The sequence below is a fragment of the Xyrauchen texanus genome, chromosome 39 (assembly GCF_025860055.1).
Source record: "Xyrauchen texanus isolate HMW12.3.18 chromosome 39, RBS_HiC_50CHRs, whole genome shotgun sequence".
NCBI classification, from domain to species: domain Eukaryota; kingdom Metazoa; phylum Chordata; class Actinopteri; order Cypriniformes; family Catostomidae; genus Xyrauchen; species Xyrauchen texanus.
The window spans coordinates 14,860,527-14,888,205 of record NC_068314.1 but is presented as its reverse complement, the minus strand read 5'-3'; the positions used below and the strand labels follow the sequence as shown (position 1 = coordinate 14,888,205).

The 27,679-nt window shown below is 39.2% G+C and overlaps 1 protein-coding gene across 2 annotated transcripts in view; it reads left to right on the top strand.

Moving 5' to 3' along the window:
• The window catches only part of iars1 (isoleucyl-tRNA synthetase 1), a 183,050-nt gene that overhangs the window by 44,584 nt on the left and 110,787 nt on the right, over positions 1 to 27,679 (top strand). For both annotated transcript variants that reach the window (XM_052110889.1, XM_052110890.1), the window contains exons 8-10: positions 6,336 to 6,423; positions 11,285 to 11,345; positions 24,549 to 24,644. In XM_052110889.1, the coding sequence (XP_051966849.1) occupies positions 6,336 to 6,423; positions 11,285 to 11,345; positions 24,549 to 24,644 (245 nt within the window). The remainder of the gene's footprint in view (positions 1 to 6,335; positions 6,424 to 11,284; positions 11,346 to 24,548; positions 24,645 to 27,679) is intronic.

Genomic DNA, 27,679 nt, shown 5'->3' with positions numbered 1-27,679 from the left:
TTCCAGAGTTCAGTGTTAAGCAAAAGTCCTTCATCCAAAAGCCTCTCCATCTTCCTCCACCCTGATGCAGTGTGGGAGATGTAGGTTGATGAATCTGAAATCAGGTCACTTCAAAAAGCGAACTCATTGCTCCCATGTAAAAATAGTTATTTGTGCTCTGTTTTTACACATGCGTTGCATTGGATCTGCTCTAAAGATCCCTGAGTTGACCCAGTTTATCCTGAGGACACAGTGTCCTGGAGTGGCCGGCAGGGGGCGCTTTGATCCTGTGTGTTTCCGCACTGCTGGGTTTTGCTGCATGCGACAGACGCACAGAATACCAATGCAGCATCAGAAAACTGTGTGTCAGTGCTGTACATCATCTCTCCCAAATCATTTCACAGCCTGCCCTGGGGAAGTGCCATATTTTATTGATGTACTTGCATGCTCGCTCGCGCTCTCTCTCTCTCTCTCTCTCCCTTCGTTTATATCTCTTTATATTCAGAGCTGTTTGAATGCTTTTTTCACAAGTTGCTTCAATCTCTATTAAAATGTTGTTTATCAAGATGCTGCTGCAGAAATACTAAAATGAGTCAGGCAAGTCTGAGACGTGTAGATTTGTTTTAAACCAGACTGTCCTCAGACAAAAGTTTGTAGCTTCAGTGATATGAAGATATTTCTGTCACTTTACAAATTTTTGGATAAGCTGTTTGCATTTGCACTTTCTTTTAGTCCAAACAGTAAATTCAGGTTCTATGATATAGTAAGATTTTGATCAATTACAAGTAAAATTGAGTTCTGTCGATTTTAAGATGTTAAAGTCCCATACCTAAATTCCATAATAAAGAATGTTCCTATCAAGGAGCAATGCAAGCTTGATGTACCACCTTGATCTGAGTGTGATTGCCACGTTCGTATATGCCTATATGAACCGAATCAACAGAAAAAATGCACCAGGTTAAAAAAAACAAATGGTCCAAATGAACCTGGTGTGGGGTTCATGGGGGTATCATACCTTGTGAAAGTGCTTGATTGTGTATTTATCTTCCTGATGTCATTTTAGTGTAGGAAAAAAGACAGAAAAATGCTTTGTGACAGAATCACTTTGGATTGCAATCAGGGTTTGTGCTGATATGAAGCAGATTGTGATGGAAATTCAGATCAGCTTGACATCCTTCAGAAGCTCATTGGTCATTTGATGAGAACACAAGACCCTGCCTTGGCAACAGAATGTTTTTTTCTGACAGTTTTGATGTGCTTTTCCATTGCCCCAACAGTTAAGTGATTAATGACCCCCTGCTGAGAGATGCTAATGCATGCTTTGTCTCCCTCCACCTGGCTGACGATTATGTTAATAAAGCTCACACCTGGGGGCCTGGGTAGCTCAGTGCGTAAAGATGATGTCTACGACCCCTGGAGATGCCATTTTGAATCCAGGGCATGCTGAGTGACTCCAGCCAGGTCTCCTAAGCAACCAAACTGGCCCGGTTGCTAGGGAGGGTACATTCACATTGGGTAACCTCCTCGTGGTCACTATAATGTGTGGTTCTCACTCTCGGTGGGGCATGGAGGATAGCGCGAAGACGCTACACGCGCTACATCTAACACACTCAACAAGCTATGTGATAAGATGTGCAGATTGACATCTCAGACGTGGAGGCAACTGAGATTCGTCCATCGCCACCCAGATCGAGGCAAGTCACTATGCCACCACGAGGACTTGGAGCACATTGGAAACTGGGCATTCCAAAATTGGGGAGAAAAAAGGGAGAACATAAAAAAATCTTATAAAGCTCACACCTGAAAATCACTGAAAAATGTTGGTAGTGACTGGATTTTAAGGCAGACTCCCATTGAGTTCAGTGGAGCAAAAGATCAATGTTCATTGGACAAGAGGCTATAAACACGTAATTTTGAGCCCCGCCCCGGACACCGTGCATCTCTGGCAGTCTACAGGAGCTTCATGAGTGCTATTTGCATAATTTGCATAAGCTGGAAATCAAGCAAGCTCACAGGGTTTCGGCTCGCAGATCCACGGAAGTAGACAGGCCCCGATCAATTCTGGCCAAATTTCTGAGATCATCTGATAATACCTTGTGTTACAAGGAGAGGAAGGCCTTCTTGGAAGAACCACAACATTTTCTTTTCCCAGACTTTACGAATTCGACGAGAGAAACGTGAACGATTCAGGGAATGCAAGAAAATCTTACATCAACGGAAGGTCTCTTTTGCTCTGATGTTTCCGGCCAAACTGAGAATAGATACTAAGGATGGCCGTAGAGAATTTACATGCCCACAGCAAGCATTGTCCTACATAAAGACAATCACCAAAATAAAGGTGATTTTCATGTTGCCGCCTATTGAACCTGACTCACTGAAAATTGAGACTGCTTGTTTTGGGTGCTTATGCCTCATGTTGGCTGGAGTTGATTTTGGAATATTTCTTGCAGGACATTGGAGTGAGTTTGACTGCCCGAAAACTGAATGGCCAGTTTAATTGATTTATTTATTAATTTTGTTGTGCTGGATCCCCTAGTGGCTGGAGCTTGTTTTGTGGCGTCACACACCTTTCAGACAGTTAAGTGGATGAATCTATATGTTTTTGTATTTATTCTGCTTTTTGGCTGGAGTTTATTTGATAGATTATCTTCTGTTGTGTAATTCTGTTTTACAATTTTTGTATAGAAGCACTGGACTTGAGCAATCCAATGGCAAAGTTGTTGCCGGGACTCTCGTAGGTGTAAATTGATGGTTTGAGTTTAGAGGGCTGGATGCCGGTTGGAGCTGTTGTGCATGGGGTTAATGCACATTTCTTTTGTGAATGTGAATGGTTGGGGCACCCCATAAATAGAAGGAAGTTTATTTCTTAAACGTAAGAAATATGATATAGTGCTTCTTCATGAAACGCTTCTTTCCCCACAGGAAGTTGAATAAAGATATGGGGTGGATATGTATTCTTTAGTGCTGGCTCAAGTAAGACCAGGGGATTCATTACATTAATATGTAAACATCTACAAATCAAATCTCTCAAACAGATTAAAGATAAATTAGGAAGAGTCATTATTGTTTTAGCAGACATTTACACACCTAACGTTGATGACCAGAGCTTTTTCATAGATCTTGAAGGGATGTTGCAAGCTGCTGGCACCCCTCATGATATAATATTGGGAGGAGACTTTAATCTTTTGATGGACTCAGTCCTTGATCATAGGTGTGTGCAAGCCCCCTAGAGCAAAATTGATGCTTCACAGGATGTGTAAAAATCTTGGTCTTGCAGATATTTGGAGACTTTTGAACCCATCTGGTAGGGACTATACATCAGTCCAATAGATTTATTCTAGAATAGATGTTTTGTTTGTTATGTCTAAGTCCCTCATTTCATCTGTTGTTGATTGCTCAATTGGAAACATCTTAGTCTCAGATCACGCCCTGGTGAGTTTAAATGTGTTGTTACGTACGGAGAAAAATAAATCTCTGCTTTAATGTATCCCTTTTGCATAATCCTGCAAAAATCCTGAATTTCAACAAATGTTAAAGGCTGAGATCAATGTTTATATCGAGACCAACTGGTCCTCAGTATCCTCTGTGGGCGTGGCTTGGGAGGCACTTAAGGCAGTTCTTAGGGATCAGATCATACAGTATGCCTCATTCATCAAACAATCCAAAGCACGAGAACTTGTGGTGTTGGAAGGGAATATTAAAAGTGCAGAGGCAGAGCTGAAGCGCCGAATGTCATCTGATGGCCTCAGAAAATTGACCCGATTAAAATAGAGATATAATACTATTTTGTCATGGAAGGTGGAGTTTTGGCTATTCAGGGCAAGATAGTCATACTTTGAGTCAGGGGACAAAGTAGGGAAGCTTTTGGCTAGATACATAAAGCAGAGAGAGTCTTTTTCTACCGTTCCCTCAGTGAAATCTGCTGGTGGTGAAATATTTACCTACCATTAATAATGCTTTTAAATAATTCTATCTTGATCTCTATTGTTCCACGTCTTTGTCTACTGATGAAGATATTAGAAACTGTGGAACCATTAGAACTCCCTAAACTGATGACTGAGCAAAAAAATTATCTTGATTCTGAGATAATCTTAGAGGAGCTTGGCGAGGTAATTAAGGTCTTGCCTACAGGAAAGGCTCTGGGGCCAGATGGCTTTGCTGCTGAATGTTTAGATCTTATGCTACAGAACTGGCTTCACTTTTATTAGAAGTTTATATGTAATCATTAAAGAATGGGAAGCTTCCTCAAACCATGACACAAGCCAGGATCAGTCTGATTCTTAAAAAGGACAAAGATCCAAGCAAGTTTAGCTAGATTTAAAAATATTGTCAAAAATCCAAGTTATGACATCTCTTATACATATAGATCAGGTGGGGTTTATATACATATGTTATATACTAATGTTATATACATATAGATCAGGTGGGGTTTATTCGGGTCACAGCTCTTCTGATAACATTAGGCGTTTCATCAATATCATGTGGTCAGTGGGGATTATCAGACTCCAGTCACTGCCATCTCACGATTTTGGAAATATATGGGTTCGGAAACACTTTTATTGAATGGATTAAGTTATTTTATAGACATTCGGTAGCGGCAGTACAAACAAATGTATTAATTTTAGATTATTTTTACTCTGGATAGGTCTATATATCTGCTATCTTAGCGTGTCAATAGGAAATATAAATGGTCCCAAATATTCCTTTTGCAAATAGAATAGAGGAACAGTGAGCCCTGCAACAGATGGCAAGGCCCTCACAGAGCTCCGCACTGAACATCGTGTCAGTCTGAGATTATACGAAAAGACAGAAGTAATTGAGACAGCCTAAATAGATTCTTTTCTCCAAGAAGCTTGGAACATTCTATCTGCCAACAACCAAGAAAAACTGTGTCCAGGTGTTAGTAGGAGAATTGGTGCTGTTTTGAAGGCAAAAGCGTTCACACCAAATTTGATTTATTTATTTTTCTGTTCACTGGACTTTTATGATGTTAATTGATTAATTGAAAGTTTTTCACAAGTGCCTAAAACTTCTGCATAGTACTCTGTGTGTGTGTGTGTATGTGTGTGTGTATATATATATATATATATATATATTTTATACAAAATATTATGTATTTTTTATATATTTTTATTATATTTATTACTTTATATCAATAGTAAAATAGTAGAATATTTCTGTCCTAATTTCTTCACTCATTTTTCTATTTAATGCTCTAAAAATAACCCACGGGCCCTTTTTTCTTATGAAATTTGGTTTCATAATTTTATAATTCCATAGAAATAGAGTAAGTGTGTGTCTGCTCCTCTGTGTCACTAACACTAACAAATTGTAACTAACTAATCCGTGGTTAGATCAAATAAACATGATCTGACGATTATTTAATAATCGCAACAGGCCTAATTGTGACTGTCAAGTGCCAAAAAGCACAGATAAACTAAAATTATCCACTGAAAATCATTGTGCTGTGCAATGTACACTTAACTCCATATAAGAAAGATAAGAAATCACTCCGAAACTTGATTGGTTCTTGCGTGTATGGTCATTGAGGCAGAATTATATGTGTCAGCTAATGAGATTTGAACTGCAATTATTTAATTGCAACAATTATTCAGCCTTTGGCCATTGTGTTGTGTTTTTTCAGTGTCTCACACTGCAAATGTCACCTTTTAATTTGATCCACTGTAAATCATAGAAATACATGTGGATATTTGAATTTCAACATCTGGTAGAAATGTTGCATTGTTTTAAATAAATACAAGGGTGCAAATACAATGAATGTGTGTTTTTTATGCTGATTTTGTGCAGCTTTTTTCAGTTCATGCATGTGCAGTTATTCTCTATTTTATCTTTTATTTCACATAAAGCATTGACCCTAATGTAGTAGCTTTGTCTTAGTGCTCTCTCTTTTTCAGTAGAGCAGTTCTTTTTCTTGAAGCATAATTTAATGCAAACGAAATTAAGGCTGTGACGGATAGACATTCTGTCCGTTCAATGGGTTGTAGTGTTGTTCTGTAGCTTGTTGTTGATTATTCAGCTGATGAAACATTGAAAATGTCTTTCCAAAAACAAATTAAAAAAGTTAAATGAAAAGTAGACCCAATACCTTCTACAGCACTATCAGCTGAAATAATTCTGTGTAATATCCATGGTCAAATTTAGTTTAATATAATTTGACTTGCAGAAGAATGTGGTAGTTTGATGCAAAGTATCCTACCACAAAGGTTACTGTTAGAAGCTTTATGTGAGGCAGTCCTGAAACCCTGACCTGATCCCGTTTTGGTCTGTTGATCATTTGAATTTGCTTTGATGGTAGGGTATGATAATCTTTGCCTTCTCCTGTCTCTCTCATTCAGATAACAGCTCAGAGAAGATCTACATCATGATGGAGGCCAGACTGATCGCACTCTTCAAATCTGACAGTGAATACACCATCCTGGACAAGTGAGTGCATAGGATAAAAAGTTTATTTTCTAAAGCAAGTGATGACATCACATCCTCTTGGCCATAGGCCCACCTAACATGGTATTAATTTTCTTAGTCCTTCCTTCTAGAATAAATCTTATGGACTGATGAAAAAATGTATAGTCCCTACCAGATGGGTTAAAAAGTCGCCATATATCTGCAAGACCAAGATTTTTACATATCCTGTGAAGCGTCAATGTTGCTCTAGTGGGCTGACACACTTTTGCTTCACTATGATCAAGAACTGAGTTCATCAGAAGATTGAAGTCTCCTCCCAATTTTATACCATGAGGGGTGCCAGTGGCTTGCAAAATCCCTTCCAGATCAATAAAAAAGCCCTAATCATCAACATTAGGTGTGTAAATATTAGCCAAAACCAACCATTGCCCCTGAATTTCTGCTAAAACAATAATGATTCTCCCTAATTTATCTTTAATCTGTTTGAGAGATTTGAATGGTAGATGTTTACTTATCAATGTAATGACTCCCCTGCTCTTATTTGAGCCAGTGCTAAAGAAAACATGCCCACCCCATATCTTCCCAAATCTTTCAGCTTACTGCGAGGAAAGATATGTTGCTTGAAAAAACACTATATCACATTTCTAATGCTTAAGAAGAGCATAACGTTCCTTCTTTTTATGGGGTGCCCCAACCCATTCACATTCCACGTGTGAATGTGTCCAATTATCATTTGACATTTTTATATAATAGAAAAACAAATTGTTTGTCAAAAACAAGATTATACAGACAACATTCCAACATTAGTGCAACAATCAAACCCGAACTTCCCCCCCGAACAAAACAAACAGAAAAAAGAAACATGTGCACATTAACCCCATGCACGACAGCGCTTGCTGGCGTCAATCCCTCTAAACTCAAAAGGTCCATGTACGCCTACGAGAGCCCCCACAACAACTTTGCCATCAGATTGCTCAAGTCAGGTGCTTCTGCACAAATTTGGTTTGGAAAAATTACATAACAGATAATACTTTTTAAAACAAACCCCAGCCAATAGGCAGAACAAACATAAAGAACATGTAGATTCATTCACAGAACTGTCAACACAGAACAGAATTGTTCCTCCACAAAACAATTAAAGCCGATATAAATTTGTTCAGTTTCCTTGGACAGACAAACAAGTGTTCAGTGAGCCGGCTGTTTATGAGTGCAGCAGATTACATAATCATTACAATGTCCCGCCAAAATACTCCACAAAACAAACGCCAGCAAACAGGAGGCATAGGCACAAAGAATGAACAGATTCATCCACAAATGTCCCGAAGCAGTGTTATTCCACAAAACAAACTCCAGCCGCTAGGCGGAACCAGCACAAAAATAAACAAAACAGGTGTCCTGGTTTCTCGGATGGTCAAGTGTGTATTATTCACTCTAAGGACACATAAAAAAATACAACATGACTTACGCATTCTGTCAACTTTATAAAAACATCCTTTGTGTAGGCATGTAGATAATTTGCGGCCATCCTTAGTATCCATTCTCAATCTGGCCGGGAACCCCAGTGCAAAAGTGATCCTCTGTCAATGCAAACATTTCTTGAAGGAGAAGTGTTATTCCACAAAACAAACTCCAGCCACTAGGTGGAACCAACACAAACAGAAACAAAAATGGCACATTCCACAGCCTGTGACAACCCATTTCTGCCTTATTTAGCATCGCAAATCTAGCAATTGTTTTATTTAGCTGAGCGAGGGCGGAAGTTTGTGTACCTTTATAGAAACACTATGTGGTTCTATGAAGCACACTTTACCAAAATTATTTTTAGAAATATGTATGAAGAGACAAACTATTGTTCAACTAGTAGCCCTATTTATATCTGGAGAAAAAAAAATGCTGATATTTATCAATAATCATCGGGACAATTTTCTGATTATCGATGTGTGAAAAAGGCATCGATCCCAAGCCTATTGGACTACCATTCACCACTATAGAAATTTTACCCGTTTAGTACTTGCGAAACTAGAAAAAGTGTTAACCGTCTGATTTGGGAAAGAAAATGCCCTCATGTTACCGTATTTTCAATATCGGCAGATTCAGACCAATATGATAATAAAAAATGCTAATATTGTCCGATACAGATATGTTCATCATCAATATATTTTACATTGCTAAAGAAAATCCAAACTAAACTACTTGCTATCATACTCTTTTTACCCATCCTAATGGTACAAAAAGTAAAGTCCAGAGCATCTAATAAAGCACTAGACATTTCTAATGTAATAATGGTTATAAAAAATGTATGGTTGCTATGTCTGACTGATGACCTTGTGTTTGACAGTCTGGGTTCTTCTACTGATTTGTGAAAAGAAAAACATTACTAGATTTAACAGATTGTGTCTTGTAAGACTTCATTAGGGAGGCTGTAATTAATACTATAATAATTAATTACCTTAAACAACAACAGGGCTCATATGCGGGTATATGATGACTCCACCTTAAAGGTTTTAAAAATGTGGCCAAAGTTAAATGCATCATGTTCTCTGATAACTACTATTTTCCTGTGGTGAATTATTATACAATTTGTTTTTTACACAGCAATGCATTGTTGCCAGTGTTGAAGTTTCAGAGTATATCTTGGGTGTTTGTTTTAGAAAGTTAAGCTATACATGCATCATTGTGTGTGTGTGTGTGTGTGTGTGTGTGTGTGTGTGTAAGCCTGTATTTGGGTGAGTAGTGTAGAGTGGTTTGGTGTGCAGTGGGCTGATAACAGTGCTCTGAGGTATTGTGGGATTAAACTGGAGCTGAACTACTATTATTGATTAATATCTCTCTGCTTTGATTAATGTTCCTTGGCTCTTTCTGAAGAGAGGCAGTGACAAGAATGAGAATTGTTTTCAGTGCATATCTTGTATGTTATATTAGTTAGAAGAGATGGGAATATTAATGTTATTTAACGATTTGGATTCCTTAAAGGAACAGTTCACCCAAAAATGATAATTCTCTCATCATTTGCTCACCCTTGCGTTGTCTCAAACTTGTATGGCTTTCTCTTCCATGGAAGACCAACAAAGATATTTTAAACGAGATACAATGTAAGTGAATGGCGACCAAATTTTCAAGCTTCAAAAGGGACCTAAAGCTTGGGCTGGATTACATTAAAGAGTGTAGTTTTAATTTATTTTGTTTAGATTCAGCAGTGGTGTGTTGCTGAATAGCAGTGTAAGAGTATAGTCAGACAGTATCAGAGTATTTTAGTTTGGCGTTCTGCATTGGAGGGAGTATGCAGATGTTCAAGAACTGTGACATCATAAATATTTGTTGTTTGTTTGTTTGTTTGTTTGTTTGTTTGTTTGTTTTTGGGTAGGTTCTGAATAACTGGTTCTCAATTTGAAACCTGTAGCTTAGTAGCCCTTGTTAGGCATAAAAATGCTGAAATGAAAAACGGATGGTTTATTTATAATTAATTAGTAACACACTTTGTATAAAATGTTATTGCACAATACAGAAATATTCATAACCACAGTATGATGAAGGGTTGGCACTCATAAGTATATGCAATATTTCATTTGTATTATTTCTCCTTTTCCCGTTAATGTGGAAAAACCACCATAAAAGGACATGACAGTTGGGAAAGTGGCACTTAATTGTAGGAAACATGATGAGTTAAACCATGCAAAATACTTTTAAACCAGCAGACCTTGACTTCTGAGACTTTGGTATAATATCCATTAATTCTACATGATTGATTGAATTAAGATTGAAATTCACAATATAGCCTTGTGCGATTACTAAACCTTAAAAGGCTGTTTCAAAATGTAGTCTGCATTCAGCGCTACAGTCAGCACAGAATTGGGGCCCTCTGGCGGATTGGACAGCATTATCCATTACCAATAAATTACAGAATTTAAAAAGGGGTTTTGTTTGTTTGATTAAATCTTTTTATTTTTCCATGATGTGGTTGGCATTTTCTTGGAATTGCCCAACATATGCCTAGTATGAATTAGTTTTATCATATACATTACATACATGTAAAATGTGAATTCTGTTGTTTTCAATTGCAAAAACAGATGTGCAATGTTTTATTTTCCAATATAACCTTTTTTCTTATCAATCATATCATGTCTTTTTAATCTTTTTAAATATTTTAATCTTTTATTGTGGCTGTCTTTAAAATGTTGGCCTGCATGTGTCCCAACAGATCCAATCCAGCTCAATAGAATTGATTTACTCTTAGAACAGTAAAAAAGCTTTTGGATCTCTTTGTACATTTTTAAAGCATGATTCTTAAATAAAACAGAGAAAATGGTGAGTGACAAAATATCAGTCTGCCTATAGTTTTTTGAGAAAATCCTTATCATATTGCCTGAAAAATGTAATATCAGTGCATCACTAGTTAGAAACATTAGATTAATGTATATGAGATATATAAGTGCAGTATATACACATCAGGTTATGACTGGCGAATCTCATTACACTGAATAGTAAACTGCTGATGTGGGTTATATTTTGTTTGTAAAATTTAACACTGTGGCTCTTTGTCACTATCAAAACATTCCTCTGTTTAAGCGGCCCGTCTAGCCCGACTCCGCAATATTTACTCAACCCTTGGCGTTAATTTGGGGTGGGACAATTTGTTTGTGTAACTAATGGAAGACTAATTTGAAAACAGTGATTATTTTTACATTTCCTTTTGGTGATGCTGTTTAAATGGTTTTCTTCTCCCTGTTTATTATTATTTTTTTGTCTGTATTGATCAGTCTTAGACCCTTGTAAATGTGCATTTTAAAAAGGTCAAAGGAGTTTTTGGTGCCATTATCCTTTATAATTATATATATAACTCTTGTGTAGTTCAGTGTTGATAAAGTTTGTTTTTGTCTTATAGATTTCCTGGCAAGACCCTGAAGGGGAAAAAATACAAGCCTCTCTTCGATTACTTCATCAAGGTAAACATTGTTATGCTGGCGCTCATTTGATTTATACTCGCAGACCATTTGATTGATTGAATTTTCAAAGTTCTTAGGTGACAACACAGATTGGACCTACACATGTGTTATTGAAAATGTCACCTTCGATGTTTTCTTTAAGCAGCACACTTTTAATGTTGCTCCTGTGCAGACAAAAAAAACACAACACATAAGACTCAAAAATCTGTGGAAAAAATTAGAGGTAGCCTAAATGAATAGCTGTGAGAAATTTTGTGCATAAATATGCAGAGCTAATTCATTTGCAGTATAAGAAATATATCCTGGAAAAGTACAGAGATTTGAAGTTGAAATGGTGCCCACATGGTGTCAGTCCTGCAAATGTGCTATGTGAGAAGGAAGAGTCTCTAAAAACAGCAGAATTCCACCTCGACTTTGCGCAGGACTTGTGTTGGTGTTTATTATACTAATGAAAAACAAACTAAATAAATTTACATGCAACATTGATTTAATTTGAAGTTATATTATTAGAGATCTCACCGTGATAAAAGAAGTAGGAAAGATGACTCTCAATACTCGGATGACTGTTCTGACATCACTTAATCGCTGGATGTGGGTTTATTATCAGAAATGTCTAATTTATGGCGCAATTGACAAATCAGAATAGAGTAATATACTCATACAGAGAATATATTTTTATATATTTTGGGTGTTATATATTAAATATATATAACACCCAGTGCCCCTGTGTGAAAATGTGGTCACCTTCTTAAAGTCAATAACTGGTTGCACCCCCTTGAGCAGCAATAACTGCAACCCATCCCTTTTTATGAGTGATTTACACCACTGTGAAGGACTTTGGCCCAACTCTGCTTCATCTTCAGTTGATGGACAGATGGCTCATCACTCTCCTGTAGAATTCTCTGATTCAGAGCAGAATTCATAGTTCCTCCAAAGGTGTCAGCTCCTGATGCAGCAAAACATCTCTAAATTATCACACTACCACAACTGGTAGTTAGTTTGAGGTTCTTTTTAAGAAATGAAGTGTCTGGTTTTCGCCAAACATAATGTCTACTAAAAAGTTCTACTTTTGAGTAGGGCTATCGATTTAAAGTTAACTCAGTGCAATTAATTTTATAAAAAATAACGCATTAAAAATGTACGGAATTAATCGCATTGTCCCCGGACCGTAATGAGGAAGATTCCTGAGAAATGCAAGCTTGTAGTACCACCTGTTTACTATAGAGGGCAGTAAGTGAAACTTCAGCTGTATGAGCAACGCACAGATTATACATTGAACAAAACAACACTTCAGCAGGCATTGCAACACAAACATGCGTTACGTTCTTGCGTTCAAAACACTTGATGGAGAGCAAATTCGAACTAAGGGATCTCAAGATGTGTTCTAAGTATTAAACTATATTTAACTTGACACAGTGACCTAAAAATGTATGTTTATGACGCAACACACCCGAGATGCTACACAAGCATGTCTGACGCAGGTGTACATTCCTTAAACAAGCCCTCATAATAAATCTCCAACTGATTGAAAAATTCACTTGTGAAATGGATTGCTGTGAACTGTATGCCAATGATTGACTTATGATCAATAATATGGTAGTAAACAATACATTGTATTCTAAAGCCGCTTTTTGTATTGTCTTATCAATTATTAACTCTTCTGCTACAAGAATGTAATGCATTTTAATTATCTGAATATTTTGTATTTTATTTTATATATATATATATATATATATATATATATATATACACAGTATCTCACAAAAGTAAGTACACCTCTCACATTTTTGTAAATATTTGATTATATCTTTTCATGTGACAACACTGAAAAAATTATATTTAATTTTCCAGTGCTGGAAAATAATGGTGGCAACACAAAATATTGACACTTTGGGCCCAATTTGGACATTTTCACTTAGGGGTGTACTCACTTTTATTGCCAGCGGTTTAGACATTAATGGCTGTGTGTTGAGTTATTTTGAGAGGACAGCAAATTTAAACAGTTATACAAGCTGTACACTCACTACTTTACATTGTAGCAATGTGTCATTTCTTCAGTGTTGTCACATGAAAAGATATAATCAAATATTTACAAAAATGTGAGGGGTGTACTTACTTTTGTGAGATACTTATGGGCTGAAATATGTGCCACCAGAAACTGAATTTGAACCATTTATATTTGAATTTGAATGGCTAAACTTGAATAATTGCATTGAAAAACTGAATTTGAATCACATAATTTGAAATTGTATTGTTTAATTAAAATTGAATTTATTCAAAAACTGAATCTGAATTATATCATTTGAAATTGAATTTATTCGTTTGGAACTGAAGTCCAATAAAATTTGATCCTCACTGAAAATTAAACTCTCTATATATCTTCACATTCACTTCTCACAATTCAGATTCAGTTCTCAAATTCAATTTCAAGTTACTGAGACAGACATCCGGGTAGTTGGAGGATGAAAGAAGAGCAATCGAGCGCAGATCGATAGATAGCGTTCATTGGCTCACAGGACTCCTCTTGGGCCAATCAGCACCAATGTTTTGGAGCATAGTACGTTACCCGCCATGAAACTATGGAATTACGATTGTGTCAATAATAATGAATGTAACTTTATAAAACTGAACGTAACTTTTTCAGAAACTATCAAAAATATTCCATTACAAAAGAAGAAAAACACAATTAAAATGAAAAAAAAAAAAAACAAATGAACTCAGTCGCACGAATTTAACAGGCTCTTCAAATATGCTTCATTTTTTGTTAATGTTTTTCAAAGATTCGTTTTCGCAAATCGTGGATTCTGAATACATTGCCACAGATTTCAGCTTACGCTCGCAGTTTTTCGTTTGCTGTTTTGAGACAAACCTCTCGTGGGGGTGGGCTTAACAGTGATCTACTCTGATTGGATAGTAAGCTTTTGATGGACAGGTGCTCTCTGACCCGGATGTACAGACGTCACTCAGGTGGCGCGCATATTAGAAAGCTCTCGCGGTGATTTGTAGTTATGCAATACGTCGTGCTTTGTTGTATTACTTACTAACAATATGTAAATAATATTTGACCTATAATTATATAATTTAATATTATATGAGACCTTCGATCGTCTAATAATCGTCTTCGATCAGTCTGTAAAGATGAGCTCTCAGGAGAGACACGGAGCGGCATCATCTTCCTCCTCCTCTTGTTTTTTATTTATTTAAAAAAAAAAAAAAAATTTGAATGCAAAGAACAGGAACATACAAAAGAGAAAGCATACGTACATCACATAATATCAACCAAAACAATAAAGAAGACAAAAATAAATAGAAAAAAAAAATAAATAAATAATAAAAAAAGATAATAATAATAATGTATATAACAAAAGAAGAGGTAGGGCCATTACATCACACAAAAATGTTCACATGAATAGATCAAATGCAGTGCAGATTCTAACAGTCCTTATGGCTTTCTTATTAGTAGATACTGAAATCAAATTTAGATAATTTTCTATTTCTTTTAAGAAGACAGAGAAGATAGGTTTACAGTTTAAAAATTTGCATTTGTGAATATAGAATTTGCTGAGGAAAACAATTAAATTAATAACAAAACAGACATTTTCGTTTGTGGGGTCTGAATCAAAATACCCAAATATAATGTTTTTCATATGTATTGAGAAGCCTGGCAAAATCTTACACTTGATAAAAACATCAATATCATTCCAAAGCTTCTGAGTGTAATGACACGACCAAAATAAATGAACCACTGTTTCATCAGAATTCACACAAAAAGAGCATGGTTAGCTCAATGTCAGATTTAAATCTTTGTATAAATTTCTTAACAGGATAGAACCTGTGTATCAACTTAAAGGAAATTTCTTTCACTTTATTTGTGAGAATGAATTTCTGCTGTAAAGACCAGATTTTTTTCCAATTAAGGTTACCAAACAAATTATTCCAAAAGAAAATAACAGGTGGAACAGAAATCAAATCCTTAAGAAATAAAGATCTTATAGTTTTTAGCTTTCGACTCTGAAAAACAGATTTGACCAACAGAATTATCACAAGGTTTAGGAAAGGATGCAGTAGATACTGGGGTGAAGTAATTACGGTTTTTAAAAAGCATACATAAACCAGAGGGAATAGCACCCATTACTGTATCAAATTCTTTTGGGGTTACTGGTATTTGGTATTCAGAAAGAAATTCTGAATATCTGAATAAAAGACCTTGCTTATTAAACAAATGCTCCACTCCTCCTCTTGTCCTTCAAGGCAGCTTGAAGTAAGTTCGTGTTACTGAAGTAACCAATAACATCGATAAAAGTTTTATTCATGTAACGTTACAGTGTGCAACAGTTCTGGCTTTATTTTGCAAATTTATTGTTTAACCACTTCAGCTCTGCAGGATATTTTGAATTTTTTAGAGAATTAGGCATATCTGAATTTAAAAGAGCCCTGCCCACATACATTGGAGTAAATGGATAGAAATTGTCTAATTTTACAGAAAACACTCTAAATTTCAACACAGTGGTGGAATATTGCATATATTTTATTATATTTATTCACAATGTTTTGATAAACACACATAAAATATCATATTTTTATATATTTTTGAATAATTTTTTTATTGTCATTCACAAGTTTGCAATGCACTGATGTCATGTCATGATGTTATGTAGTTTGATTGTTTGCTCTTTTGCACAGTTAATATATTCAAGGACGTGTCAATGTAGACAGTGCAGATATCAAACTGGTTTTATTCTACAGCAAGGCAGAAATCTTGGTGCAGATGCTGCATCTGCAGCTGTACATAACAACCTTGAAATTCTTAACCAGTCGCTCGGGAATACCAGCACAAGGCAGGGTCAGCAGCAGTCCGTTCAGCAGTCGGGGCAGAGTCAAACAGTGGACCAAGATATGGCCAGGTTTCAGTTTTGCAGTTATGACAATGACAGAACAGCAACATTTTATTTAGCATGCATTTACAATACAACAATAAATTTGCAAAATAAAGCCAGAACTGTTGCACACTGTAACGTTACATGAATAAAACTTTTATCGATGTTATTGGTTACTTCAGTAACACGAACTTACTTCAAGCTGCCTTGAAGGACAAAAGGAGGAGGAAGATGATGCCGCTCCGTGTCTCTCCTGAGAGCTCATCTTTACAGACTGATCGAAGACGATTATTAGACGATCGAAGGTCTCATATAATATTAAATTATATAATTATAGGTCAAATATTATTTACATATTGTTAGTAAGTAGGCCTAATACAACAAAGCATGACGTATTGCATAACGACTCGGTTACTAACGTAACCTCGGTTCCCTGAGAGGAGGGAACGAGTATTGCGTAAGTAGCTTACGCTATGGGAAAACTCCGTTTCTCGAGAAATATTGAAGTCTTTATGTAAAACGCATTGCAGCTGCACAGCATACAGCAATGAGCGAGGCAGCTCGGCCATTGGCTGTGCTGTGGCAACTTGCTCGAACCAATGACGGGGCGACTCTGAACGCACGACCAATGAGCGACGCCACGGCCACAGGCTCAGAGCCCGCCAAGATGGGCGTGGCTAGGGCTCAATATTAGGAGCCCCGCCATGAGAGTTCTTTAGGTTCAATCGACTGAAGCTGAACTGACCAAGCACAAGCATGGCAGCTTACGCAATACTCGCTCCCTCCTCTCAGGGAACCGAGGTTACGTTAGTAACCGAGTCGCTCCCTCTCGAGAGGTCTCTCCTATTGCGTAAGTAGCTTACGCTATGGGAACACCATGCAAAACGCCGTGCGTGCTGACTTCGCTCTATAAAGCCAGAGGCGGATGCCTGAGCCTTAAAGCAAAGTGATTATCCAACAAGCCGCCAACGGCGAAGCTATATAATGGGAAAATACAGAGCCTTTGCCCCAAGGAGGTCCATGGTGGGCGCTCATTGTAAAAACACAAGCACATAACTTATGTACTGATTTTTCTATGTATTGATATGCATAAAAAATCCTCTAAGTCAGTCAGAGACGGACCTATAAGGGAGGAGATAATGCTCAGCATATACATACTCCAGTCCATTCTACAGTCAGGCTGATAGAATGTTGGAATGCAATGAGGGGACCTGTAGGTTATAAAACCTGATAAATGTCGAAGGCGAGGCCCAGCCTGCCGCCGCACAAATATCTTCAATGGGTATCCCACTCGACCACGCCCACGAGGAGGCCATGCTCCTCATAGAGTGAGCTTCATAAGCCAGCGCGATAGCATCCACTATCCGGCGCGATATTCTTTGCTTTGAAACTGCGAGACCTTTAGTGCGGCCGCCAAAGCATACGAATAATTGTTCCGTCTGTCTGAACGGGGCAGGTCGTTTTTCCCTAATGAACATCCTTTATCAGGATTGTGTGACGCCGCTATGGCAGCCACATAGACTTTGAGCGTAGAGGGTGTGCGGCCCGCCTCCAGCAGCTCCTTCAAACAGGCGAGTACACTTGGTATGAAGAATCATCCCGTTGGCCTACCTGAGGAGGTCTAGCCTCAGCGGAATCGGCCATGGGGCAGATTGCATCATCTGCATCAGTTCTGGAAACCACGTCTGGTTTTTCCAGAGAGGGGCTACCAGGAGCACTGCACATTTCACTTCCCTGATCCGACTGATGATCTGAGGTTGCATCGCAATCGGGGGAAAAGCATACAAGGGGCGGCTCGGCCAGACTTGGGCGAGCGTGTCCGTGCTCTTTGAGAAGAAAAGGGGGCAGTGCGCATTTTCCCTGGAGGCGAAGAGGTCGACCTCCGCCTTGCCAAATGTTTGCCATGGCCACTGAACCGTCAGGGGGTGGAGAGACCATTCTCCTGGGAGAACCTTGTCTCTGGACAGAATGTCCGCTCCCTGGTTCAGGACGCCTGGCACATGCGCTGCTCTCAGCGAGCGCAAGTGGTGCTGTGACCATGAGATGAGCTCCCTGACCATAGAGTGCAGGGAGCTCGACCTGAGTCCACCCTGGCGATTTATATACGATACTACCGTCATGTTGTCCGTTCGGACCAGGACATGTTCATTTTTCAGGTACGGAAGCAGGGCTCTGAGAGCCAAGGCGACCGCTTTCATTTCCAGACAGTTTATATGTAGGTGCTTTTCCGGGTTTGACCAAAAGCCGGAGACAGGCCTGCCCTCGTAAAGGGCCCCCCATCCTATTTTGGAGGCATATGTCGTGATCATTTTTCTCCGTGTGTTCACGCCCAGACTCACGGCGGTTCGATACCAGTCGACGGCTTTCCAGGGCGTCAGGGCTTTTATACAGCCGTGATTTGCTCTGATTAAAAAGTGGCCCGAGAGCCACGCGTGAGTGGGGACACGGCTCTTGAGCCAGCGTTGGAGAGGACGCATGTGCAACAATCCTAGCTGGAGTACAGCTGATGCCGAGGCCATGAGACCGAGCATCCTTTGAAATCGTTTGACGGGGCGCGCGCGCCCGGTCTGAATGATGTTGCAAGGTGTCGAATAGAGAGCGAATGCTCTGATGAGAGGCGTGCCGTCATCTGCACTGAGTCTAGCACTATTCCCAGAAAGGAGATATTCTGGCTGGGAGATAGCACGCTCTTTGCAAAATTGATTCTCAGACCCAGGCATTCTAGATGGCTGATAATCCAAGATCTGTGCATCGTTAACTGACTCTCTGATTGTGCTATGATTAGCCAATCGTCGAGGTAATTCAGTATTCGCACTCCCCGCTGTCTCAGGGGGGAAAGTGCTGCGTCCATACATTTCGTGAATGGACGGGGGGCCAATGATAGGCCGAATGGTAGTACTGTGTACTGGTATGACTGTCCCTCAAAAGCGAATCTCAGAAAAGGCCTGTGATGAGGCGCTATCGGAATGTGAAAGTAAGCGTCTTTCAAATCCACTGATAGAAACCAATCCCCGGGGCGAACTTGCGCAAGGATATGTTTGGTCGTTAACATTCTGAACGAGCGAATCATTAAAGCTTTGTTCAGATGTCTGAGATCTAGGATGGGGCGGAGGCCACTGTCCTTTTTCAGGACGAGAAAATAGCGGCTGTAAAAACCTGCTTCGCTCATAGAGGGAGGAACAGTTTCTATAGCGCCCTTCTCTATTAGTTTGAGCTCCTCGGTGCGTAGAACATGTGACACATCTCTCCTCACTTTCGTCTCGACCACCGCTGAAAATCGGGGTGGTCTGCGAGCGAATTGAAGCGAGTAACCGTGTTTTATTATGTTCAAAACCCATTTCGACATGTCGGGATTTTTTCCCAGGCTTTTGCTCGCACAGATATGGGCTGAATGCTGGCTGGGGGCGTGTCGCAGTGACGTATGGGCCCCACCGGCAAATTGCCTTGTGCTAACACTGAGCTTACAGCTGTCAGAGGCGCTGGCGCGCTGAGCAGCCTTGTTGAGTGCCGAGTGCAGGGGTGCGTGTGAGATTACAGGCACGCGCGCTATCTCCGAAATGCTCGCAGCATGAGCTGGAGAAATGTTTGAAACTGTATGGACAGTGTTTTCGGGTGGGGGTGCATACATCATAATAGGCACGCGCGCCACTGTCATAAAGCTTCCCGCTCTTAGCGGGGAGTTTCTTGGCTCGCGCGTCGCATCCGTGATGCTTGCGGCATAAGACAGAGAAATGTTTGAAACTGTATCGACAGTGTTTACGGGTGGGGGGTGCATACATTGTAATAGGCACGCGCGCCACTTTCATAAAGCTTCCCGCTCTTAGCGGGAGTTTCTGGCTCGCAGCGTCGCATCTGTGATGCTTGCGGCATGAGACAGAGAACTGTTTGAAACTGTATGGGCAGTGCTTATGGGTGGGGGTGCATATACCGTAGTAGGCACGCGCGCCACTTTCATAAAGCCTCCGCTCACGGCGGGGTTTTTGGCTATGCATGCAGTGTTTGTGTGTAGGGGTGCATGCAGGACAGCAGGCACGCACTACCTTTATAGTATTTCCCGCTTTTACTGGGGAAGTGTTTATAACTGTGGGAACAGTGCTTAGCGTGTAGTGGTGCATACATGACAATAGGCACACGATCTACATATATGGTGCGTCCAGCTGGAGCTGGGGAAGTATTCGGCACTGTTTGGACAGTATTGATACGTGGGAATGCGCACTTTAGTGTGGACACGTGACCCCTTAGTGACACAGGCAGAAAATGACTCTTTTGTGATTTCTGTGTGTTGCCGTTAAAACGGCGTTTGATTGCAGGTGAGCGAGTTCTGTGACTGGCCCATTGACTGCTGTACAGACATTTCCAGCCGCCTGTAAGGGGACTGGGTAATGTTTCACACGTTTTAGAGAGAGTGGTCCGGCTTTTGCGAGACACGAGCTCTCTCTTTTTCTTCCTATTGCTAGGAAGACTTACGAGGCTCCGGGTTCAGCACGATCTTGGGCCGAGGACCCCGTTGCTCAGGCGGCTTCCTTCGGTTAGCGGAATGCAAGCGGCGTCGAGCGTCCGTTTCAGGTCTGCTCTTTTGCTGGGAGACGGGAGGCGCCGCCCTGGCTCGCTGCTGCTGCTGAGGCGGTCTCTGTCGGCTCTGAGACGAGCTGGAGCGCTTGGGCAGGAAGTGACGCATAGCCTGCGAATCCTTCTGAGCTTCAGTGAAGCGTTCAGCAAACTCTTTTACCGCCGGTCCGAACAGGCCGCTTGGAGCGATAGGCGCATCAAATGGCGCCTTATCCGCGTCCTTCATCTCTGTTAGCGTCAGCCACAGATGGCGCTCAAGGACAGTCAGGTTAGCCATGGCCCGGCCGATGGATTGGGCGGTGGCCTTTGTGGCTCGCAGGGCTACGTCAGTGGCGCTGCGCAGGTCCTTGAAAGCCTCAGGTTCAGGTCCCGACTCGTCCTTGGTGCGGAGAAGTTTGGCCTGATAAACTTGTAGAACAGCCATGGAATGAATGGAACAGATGGTTGGCCACAGCCTCCTCGAGGGGCGGGTTCCTCAGTAGCCTCTTTCTCTCGCGCCGTCCACCGAGGAGAGCGAGGAAGAGAAAGAAGGCTTCAGGCGAGCAGAGTGCGGGGCTTTCCACGACTTTGTGAGTTCGGTCGTGAACTTCGGGGAAGAAAGGGAGGGTCTCTGTCGAGGGCCTGCCGGCGCCCCTGCAGGAACCACTCGTCCAGCCGGCTGCGGGCGGGTTCTTCCGGAGAAGACCAGTCGAGCCCGAGGTCTTCCACGGCTTTGGACAGGATGCAGATGATCTCAGAGTCCATGCTGGTGCCCGTGCTCGTGTCCGCTAATGTCGGCGGCGCAGGGTCGAAGGCCGAGCCCGGCCAGTCGTCGGATGCAGCGTCAATAGAAAGGCTGTCATCCTTTTCACCGTCGTCCCCTGACGCGCCGAACGAGACGAGACCCACCGCTCTGTTGGAGGGGTGCTGGTCCGCCTGCGTGAAATGGACTGGCGGCGGGGAGATCTTGGGTAGTGCGTGACGTCACTGAATTCCGCGTGCTCTGTGAGCGGCGCTTTTTCTTGCGCGGCTCGAACGGAGGAGACGGCAGCACGGTGGAAGCAGGCTCGGCGAGGCCCAGGGAGTCACATTCGGGGCATCCGCAAGAGGAGTCCTGTGAGCCAATGAACGCTATCTATCGATCTGCGCTCGATTGCTCTTCCTTCGTCCTCCAACTACCCGGATGTCTGTCTCAGTAACTTGAAATTGAATTTGAGAACTGAATCTGAATTGTGAGAAGTGAATGTGAAGATATATAGAGAGTTTAATTTTCAGTGAGGATCAAATCAACTGGCAGCCTCTGTGAGCGGCGCTTTTTCTTGCGTGGCTCGAACGGAGGAGATGGCAGCACGGTGGAAGCAGGCTCGTTTGCGGCGAAGGCGGCAAAGTGAGCGCGCAGCTCGGCGAGGCCCAGGGAGTCACATTCGGGGCATCCGCCCTGAATGAGAGCAGCTTCTGCGTGGTCAGGTCCCAGGCAGCGAGTGCAGATAACGTGACGGTCCCCGTCAGGAAGAGGGCCTCAGGTTAAAGGCATTTGGAACAACGCCTCGAAAATTGCTCTTTTACTTAAATCAAAAGCGTCGCAGAGGCGAACACTTGTAAGTAAAAAAGGATATCAGTGATGCGCGCCGGATGGCGTAGCAGAAGGCTTCGAAGGCGGCTGAAGGCGCCGGTGTTCTCTTAGCAGTCCTGCTGTAGGCTTGTCAATGGCGGGCGAAAAGACTCCAACAATCCGGAGGATCCAGCGAAGAGAAGGTCTTTGCTGAAGGAGATTAAATCTAAAGAACTCTCATGACAGGCGCCTAATATATAGCCCAAATTTTATTGGACTTCAGTTCCAAACGAATAAATTCAATTTCAAATGATACAATTCAGATTCAGTTTTTGAATAAATTCAATTTTAATTAAACAATACAATTTCAAATTATGTGATTCAAATTCAGTTTTTCAATGCAATTATTCAAGTTTAGCCATTCAAATTCAAATATAAATGGTTCAAATTCAGTTTCTGGTGGCACATATTTCAGCCCATAGATACTGTATATATATATATATATATATATATATATATATATATATATATATATATATATATATATATAATTTTAAATATTTAAAGATAACTATGTATAATTATTTCATCATTATATATTGAATTATTGTTATATGAGGGGCTTTCTCAGCACATATTTGTAAATGCGATTAATCGCGATTAATTAATCGGGACACCATGTAATTAATTCGATTAAAAATTGTAATCGATTGACAGCCCTACTTTTGAGTAATCTATCCATAAAACATAGTTTCAGAATTCTTGATGATCACCAAGGTGCTTCTTTGCAAACGTGAGATGATTTTCTTGGTTTGCAATGGTTTCCGCCCAGCTACCCACCATGGATCCCATTTTTGCCCTTTGTTTTTTTATTGTAGAGCCATGTACCATGTACTGAGCGTAGCTGAGGTGAGAGAGACCTGAAGATCTGCAGATCTTGCTCTGGGTTCTTTGTGACTTCCTTGATATTTTTGCATCTTACTCTTGAAGAGATTTTGGCAGGATGACCACTCCTTGGAAAATTAGCAACTATTCTATGCTGTTCTAATTTGTTCATATGGATGATATGGCTCTGTTCTTGGTTCGTTGGAGCCCTAAAGCCTTAGAAATGGCTTTGTAACTTCTTGACTGATAAGACTCAACTTTTATGCGAAGGCATTCAGAAGTTTTCTTCTTTTGATGCCCCTGACTTTACAATCGCCATGAAACAGATAAAAAAAAAATTACCTCAAATATGCTTGCAATGTTCTCAGGGTAATTGCTTTTTTAGACCTAACAGTTACATAATTAAAACTTTCAACACCAAAGGAATGAAAGATTCACAAACATTTTGTGTCAATTACCAAAAAACTCTCTCCATATATATATATATATATATATATATATATATATATACTGTATATGCTACCACAATCCACATTAAAATCTGATTGTATTCATTGTTAAAAATGCAAATTCAGCAATTCAGACCGGGTGCAAAACGAGACGTTGTATTACGATTTTAATGGTGGAGAATTTATCCAGACAAATAATCTAGTTATTTATCATTTATCTAATTTATAATGGTTGTCGAACACGACTAATTCCATTATACATTTCATTACCTAATAAGGTACAAAAAGGACAGTTTAATTTAGTTCATAGCTCACATATTTCAAGACCCTAAATTCCCTTACATATATTGGTGTTAGAAGATGGGCACGTTAACGGTTCCCTTCTAAATTCATCAGTACCAAATATCCTACAGATGAAATGTAAAATAAAACAGACAATATCAACATATTGACAGCGTCAAAAACATAAACACCTGTGTGAAGTTAATGGGAACTGACCTCATGCTTCCACTAAAAATCAACTTGACACATTTGCTTAAAAGGCAATCCAAAATGTTTAGTTCGTTCTGAGAAAGCGATAGTATAATTTGTTTGCGGATGCCAATTGGTTTTATATTTTGTTATCAAATGCAGTTACATTCAGACATTATGTGTAACAAGTTGGGGCCTCTAAATATATTTGTTTTTGCTTAAGTGCCGAAGCATCTGCCCAATAACAAAATTAAAGCAATAACAAAAATTAAGGAACTTGTGAACATTGCTCTTCTTCATCTTGTCAGTATTACCTGTTAAAAGCACTACATTGTTTTAAATTGCAGATTTAAGGCACTAGTCCATCATTAATATCTGTGAAATCTAACATTTATTATGTTTTTTCCTTTGTTGTGTCCAGTGTAAGGAGAATGGAGCGTTCTCTGTTGTCGTGGATAACTATGTGCGGGATGATGATGGTACAGGAGTCGTTCATCAGGCCCCGTACTTTGGAGCTGTAAGTTACATCTGTGCATTCATTTCACTGATTGTTGTTCTCAAGAGATTTTGCATATTGTTATTTTATAAAACCATGGTCTATTTAACTGTGAATACTACAATGATAAAGAATGAACTGACGTATCAAACAAATGAATTGAAGTATCAAAGTCGCCTAAAGTCTGTTCTTTTACCTTTAATAGTCACATAATTTTCCTCCAAGTCATATCGTTTTTTGACTGGCATCTGATTATGTGTAGTTTCACATGATTACAGAAAACACGTACTGGAAAAAAAAATTGCAATACTTTCCTGAACTGTATTGATGCAAAAAACAATAAAACAAACTAAATTACATTATTTATATATTTGTTTTGACAAAAATATCTGCCATACTCAATGGCAATATGTCTGGAACACAGCTAAAATGTTAAATTAGATTGTTTTATATTATATACAGGATCTAATGCAACATTGGCTTGCACTTGTTGCTGTTGATTTCAAACAAAGAATGATTGCCTATTAAAGATTCACACATTTATCAGACACATTGTGAATCCCAGAATCAAAATCAAATTGAATAAAATCATGAGTGGCATCACTGACATTATCCTTAAAACATGTTTCCAAGAAAACTCTACAGTATGAATACCAAAAAAACATTTTAAGAAGAACCAACATGCCCTTAAATAGTGTCAGTCAAGCCAACCATTTAAGAAAAAAAATAAATTAGGGTAACTGAAAATACCTTGAAGCACAGCAAAGTTGCGCATTAAAAAGAGTGACAGGAAGACAGCTGTTGTTGAAAAACTATTATCACATTTCAGATTTTGCCCAAAGGTTTGCAAGGAACGGAGCAATTTATTGGACAATTCCATGATCTGATGAGAAGTTTTAGAGATGTTGAAATCTCCTCCTCATTTTTACGTTGAGTATTTAAAGCAGACCAACATCACATGAAAATTGCAGCATCACCCACAGGATATTACTCCGTGGAAGAGACAACTAAACTCATAAAGGAAACATATATGTCAAATATATATATATATATATATATATGTATATCTAAAACCCTAAAAAAGGCGATGTTTGTCGAGGTGCATTGCCCGTACAGTGGGAGTCGCACTTAATGCTCCCTTCTGCTACATATTCGCAAAAACATCAAGGTTGTACATCAAGATTGAATTTCACCGATAGGAACATTCCAAATCACAGAATTTACATACGAGTTGGGGGCATAATTAATTGGGGTTAATTTCTGTTATTTTCAACATTCAATTAAAGGAAAAATAACTTTAAATTACATATTTGTTGTTGAATGACTCTCGAATATAAATATATATATATATATATTTTTTTTTTTTATTTTTTTTTTTTTTTTTTTTGTTGTATTTGTTCTATTTTTTTTTTTGCAGTTTATCTAAACCTCGGATGTCTGTACCTCAAACTGTTTGTGGGTCATCTTTTATGTAAAGAAACAGAAACCTCTAATTACACATTATATCAATATTATTGCAGAGCCTATGAAGAAAAACTTTATTGTTCATTAGTCTACTGGAAGTTGCAGCTGAAAAATTTACAGTAATTCCAGTAAAAGTCTTTAGTAGAGAATAAGCAGTATTCTTTGCATTTTTGTTTTCAACTTGTATCTGGACTTCAGGATTCAGAGATCTTTTTTTGTTCACTTTAGTTGTAATTAAGGTTATTAAGGTTATTGACTACATTTTTTTGTAACGTAGTCAACTTAAATATTGTTGTAATTTGTATGCAAATAATAATAATTATTTTTAGAATTCATAATAATATTATTATTTATTTTCTTTTAACATTTATCATACAATATTTATATATTTCAGCTGTAATTTTGTAACTTTAAAATCTGTAGGCTTTTATTTTGACAGAACACTCCAGAAAGACCTTGACTGTGTGTAGGATAGTTTAGAGTAATTTATTTTGCTTATTCAAAATCTGGTGAAAGCTCCTCCGGTGCCATTCTCAGTGCAAGTTATAAGCGAACAGACCTATCGAGCAAGTACGTCTGAGATGTAGTTCATGTAGAGGTTTACACGCTGCACTGAGAACTGAAAACAGCAGCTCATCACGAGCCCCGCATGTGCTGTGAGTGTTAATCAATAGAGCAGCATGCATTCATGGAGAAGTGCTGCACATACAAACTATATATTTACTTATTTAACCCTTCCTTGGCCTTTCGCAACATTCAGACCCGTTTAGAACCATTTTAAAACAGATCAAATTGACCCGCAAGACCAAGGAAAGGTTAAATGCATTTTTACGACTTACAGAGCTATCGTATGTCTTCATAAGACTTTGAATACAGTGCACTAGTCATATGGGCTGCTTTAATTGTGCTTTTATGGTTCTTTTATGTAATGTTTGGTGCTTGACTGTAACGACCAATCCTAACACAGGATAGGATTTGGATCGTGCTCATCTGGCCAATACCTGATCCATCTAAAAATGTCATTATCAGACCTGCATCGGTGCATTTCTAGAATCAGTTAAGTCAATGACTCAATGATTCATTGACCGCTCATAACATAAAAGATAAGTATTAATCTGCCGAAATTTTCACTGAATGAATCGATGTAAGAAGTCAAATTGAACGATGAATTACAATATACACCACTATTTGGAAAGCCACGGACACAGACAAGCAGAGATACAATTAGTAATGCGTCCCAGTGCTGTTATACTAAATATCAGCACTCTTGGAACACTACTTGGCCAATCAATTTTGAATAAAGGAACTGTTGTGTAACAAAGGACATTACTTTCTGGTGACCACAAACTTTGTAGGAACACTGTAAACTGAAACGCACAATCCAGACATAATAATAGCCACATCATTTAGAAGGTTTGGGAATTCTTAGAACATATAATATTCAATGTCAGTAAGAGTCTTAAAATATCTGATAATTAGTTTCAATAATATGGCAAGGTTAGTTCAGGTTGCAAAATGTCAAATAGGTACGAACCCCTCCAAAAAACTTGATAGTTATTAAAGGAATATTCCATGTTAAAATACAAATGAGC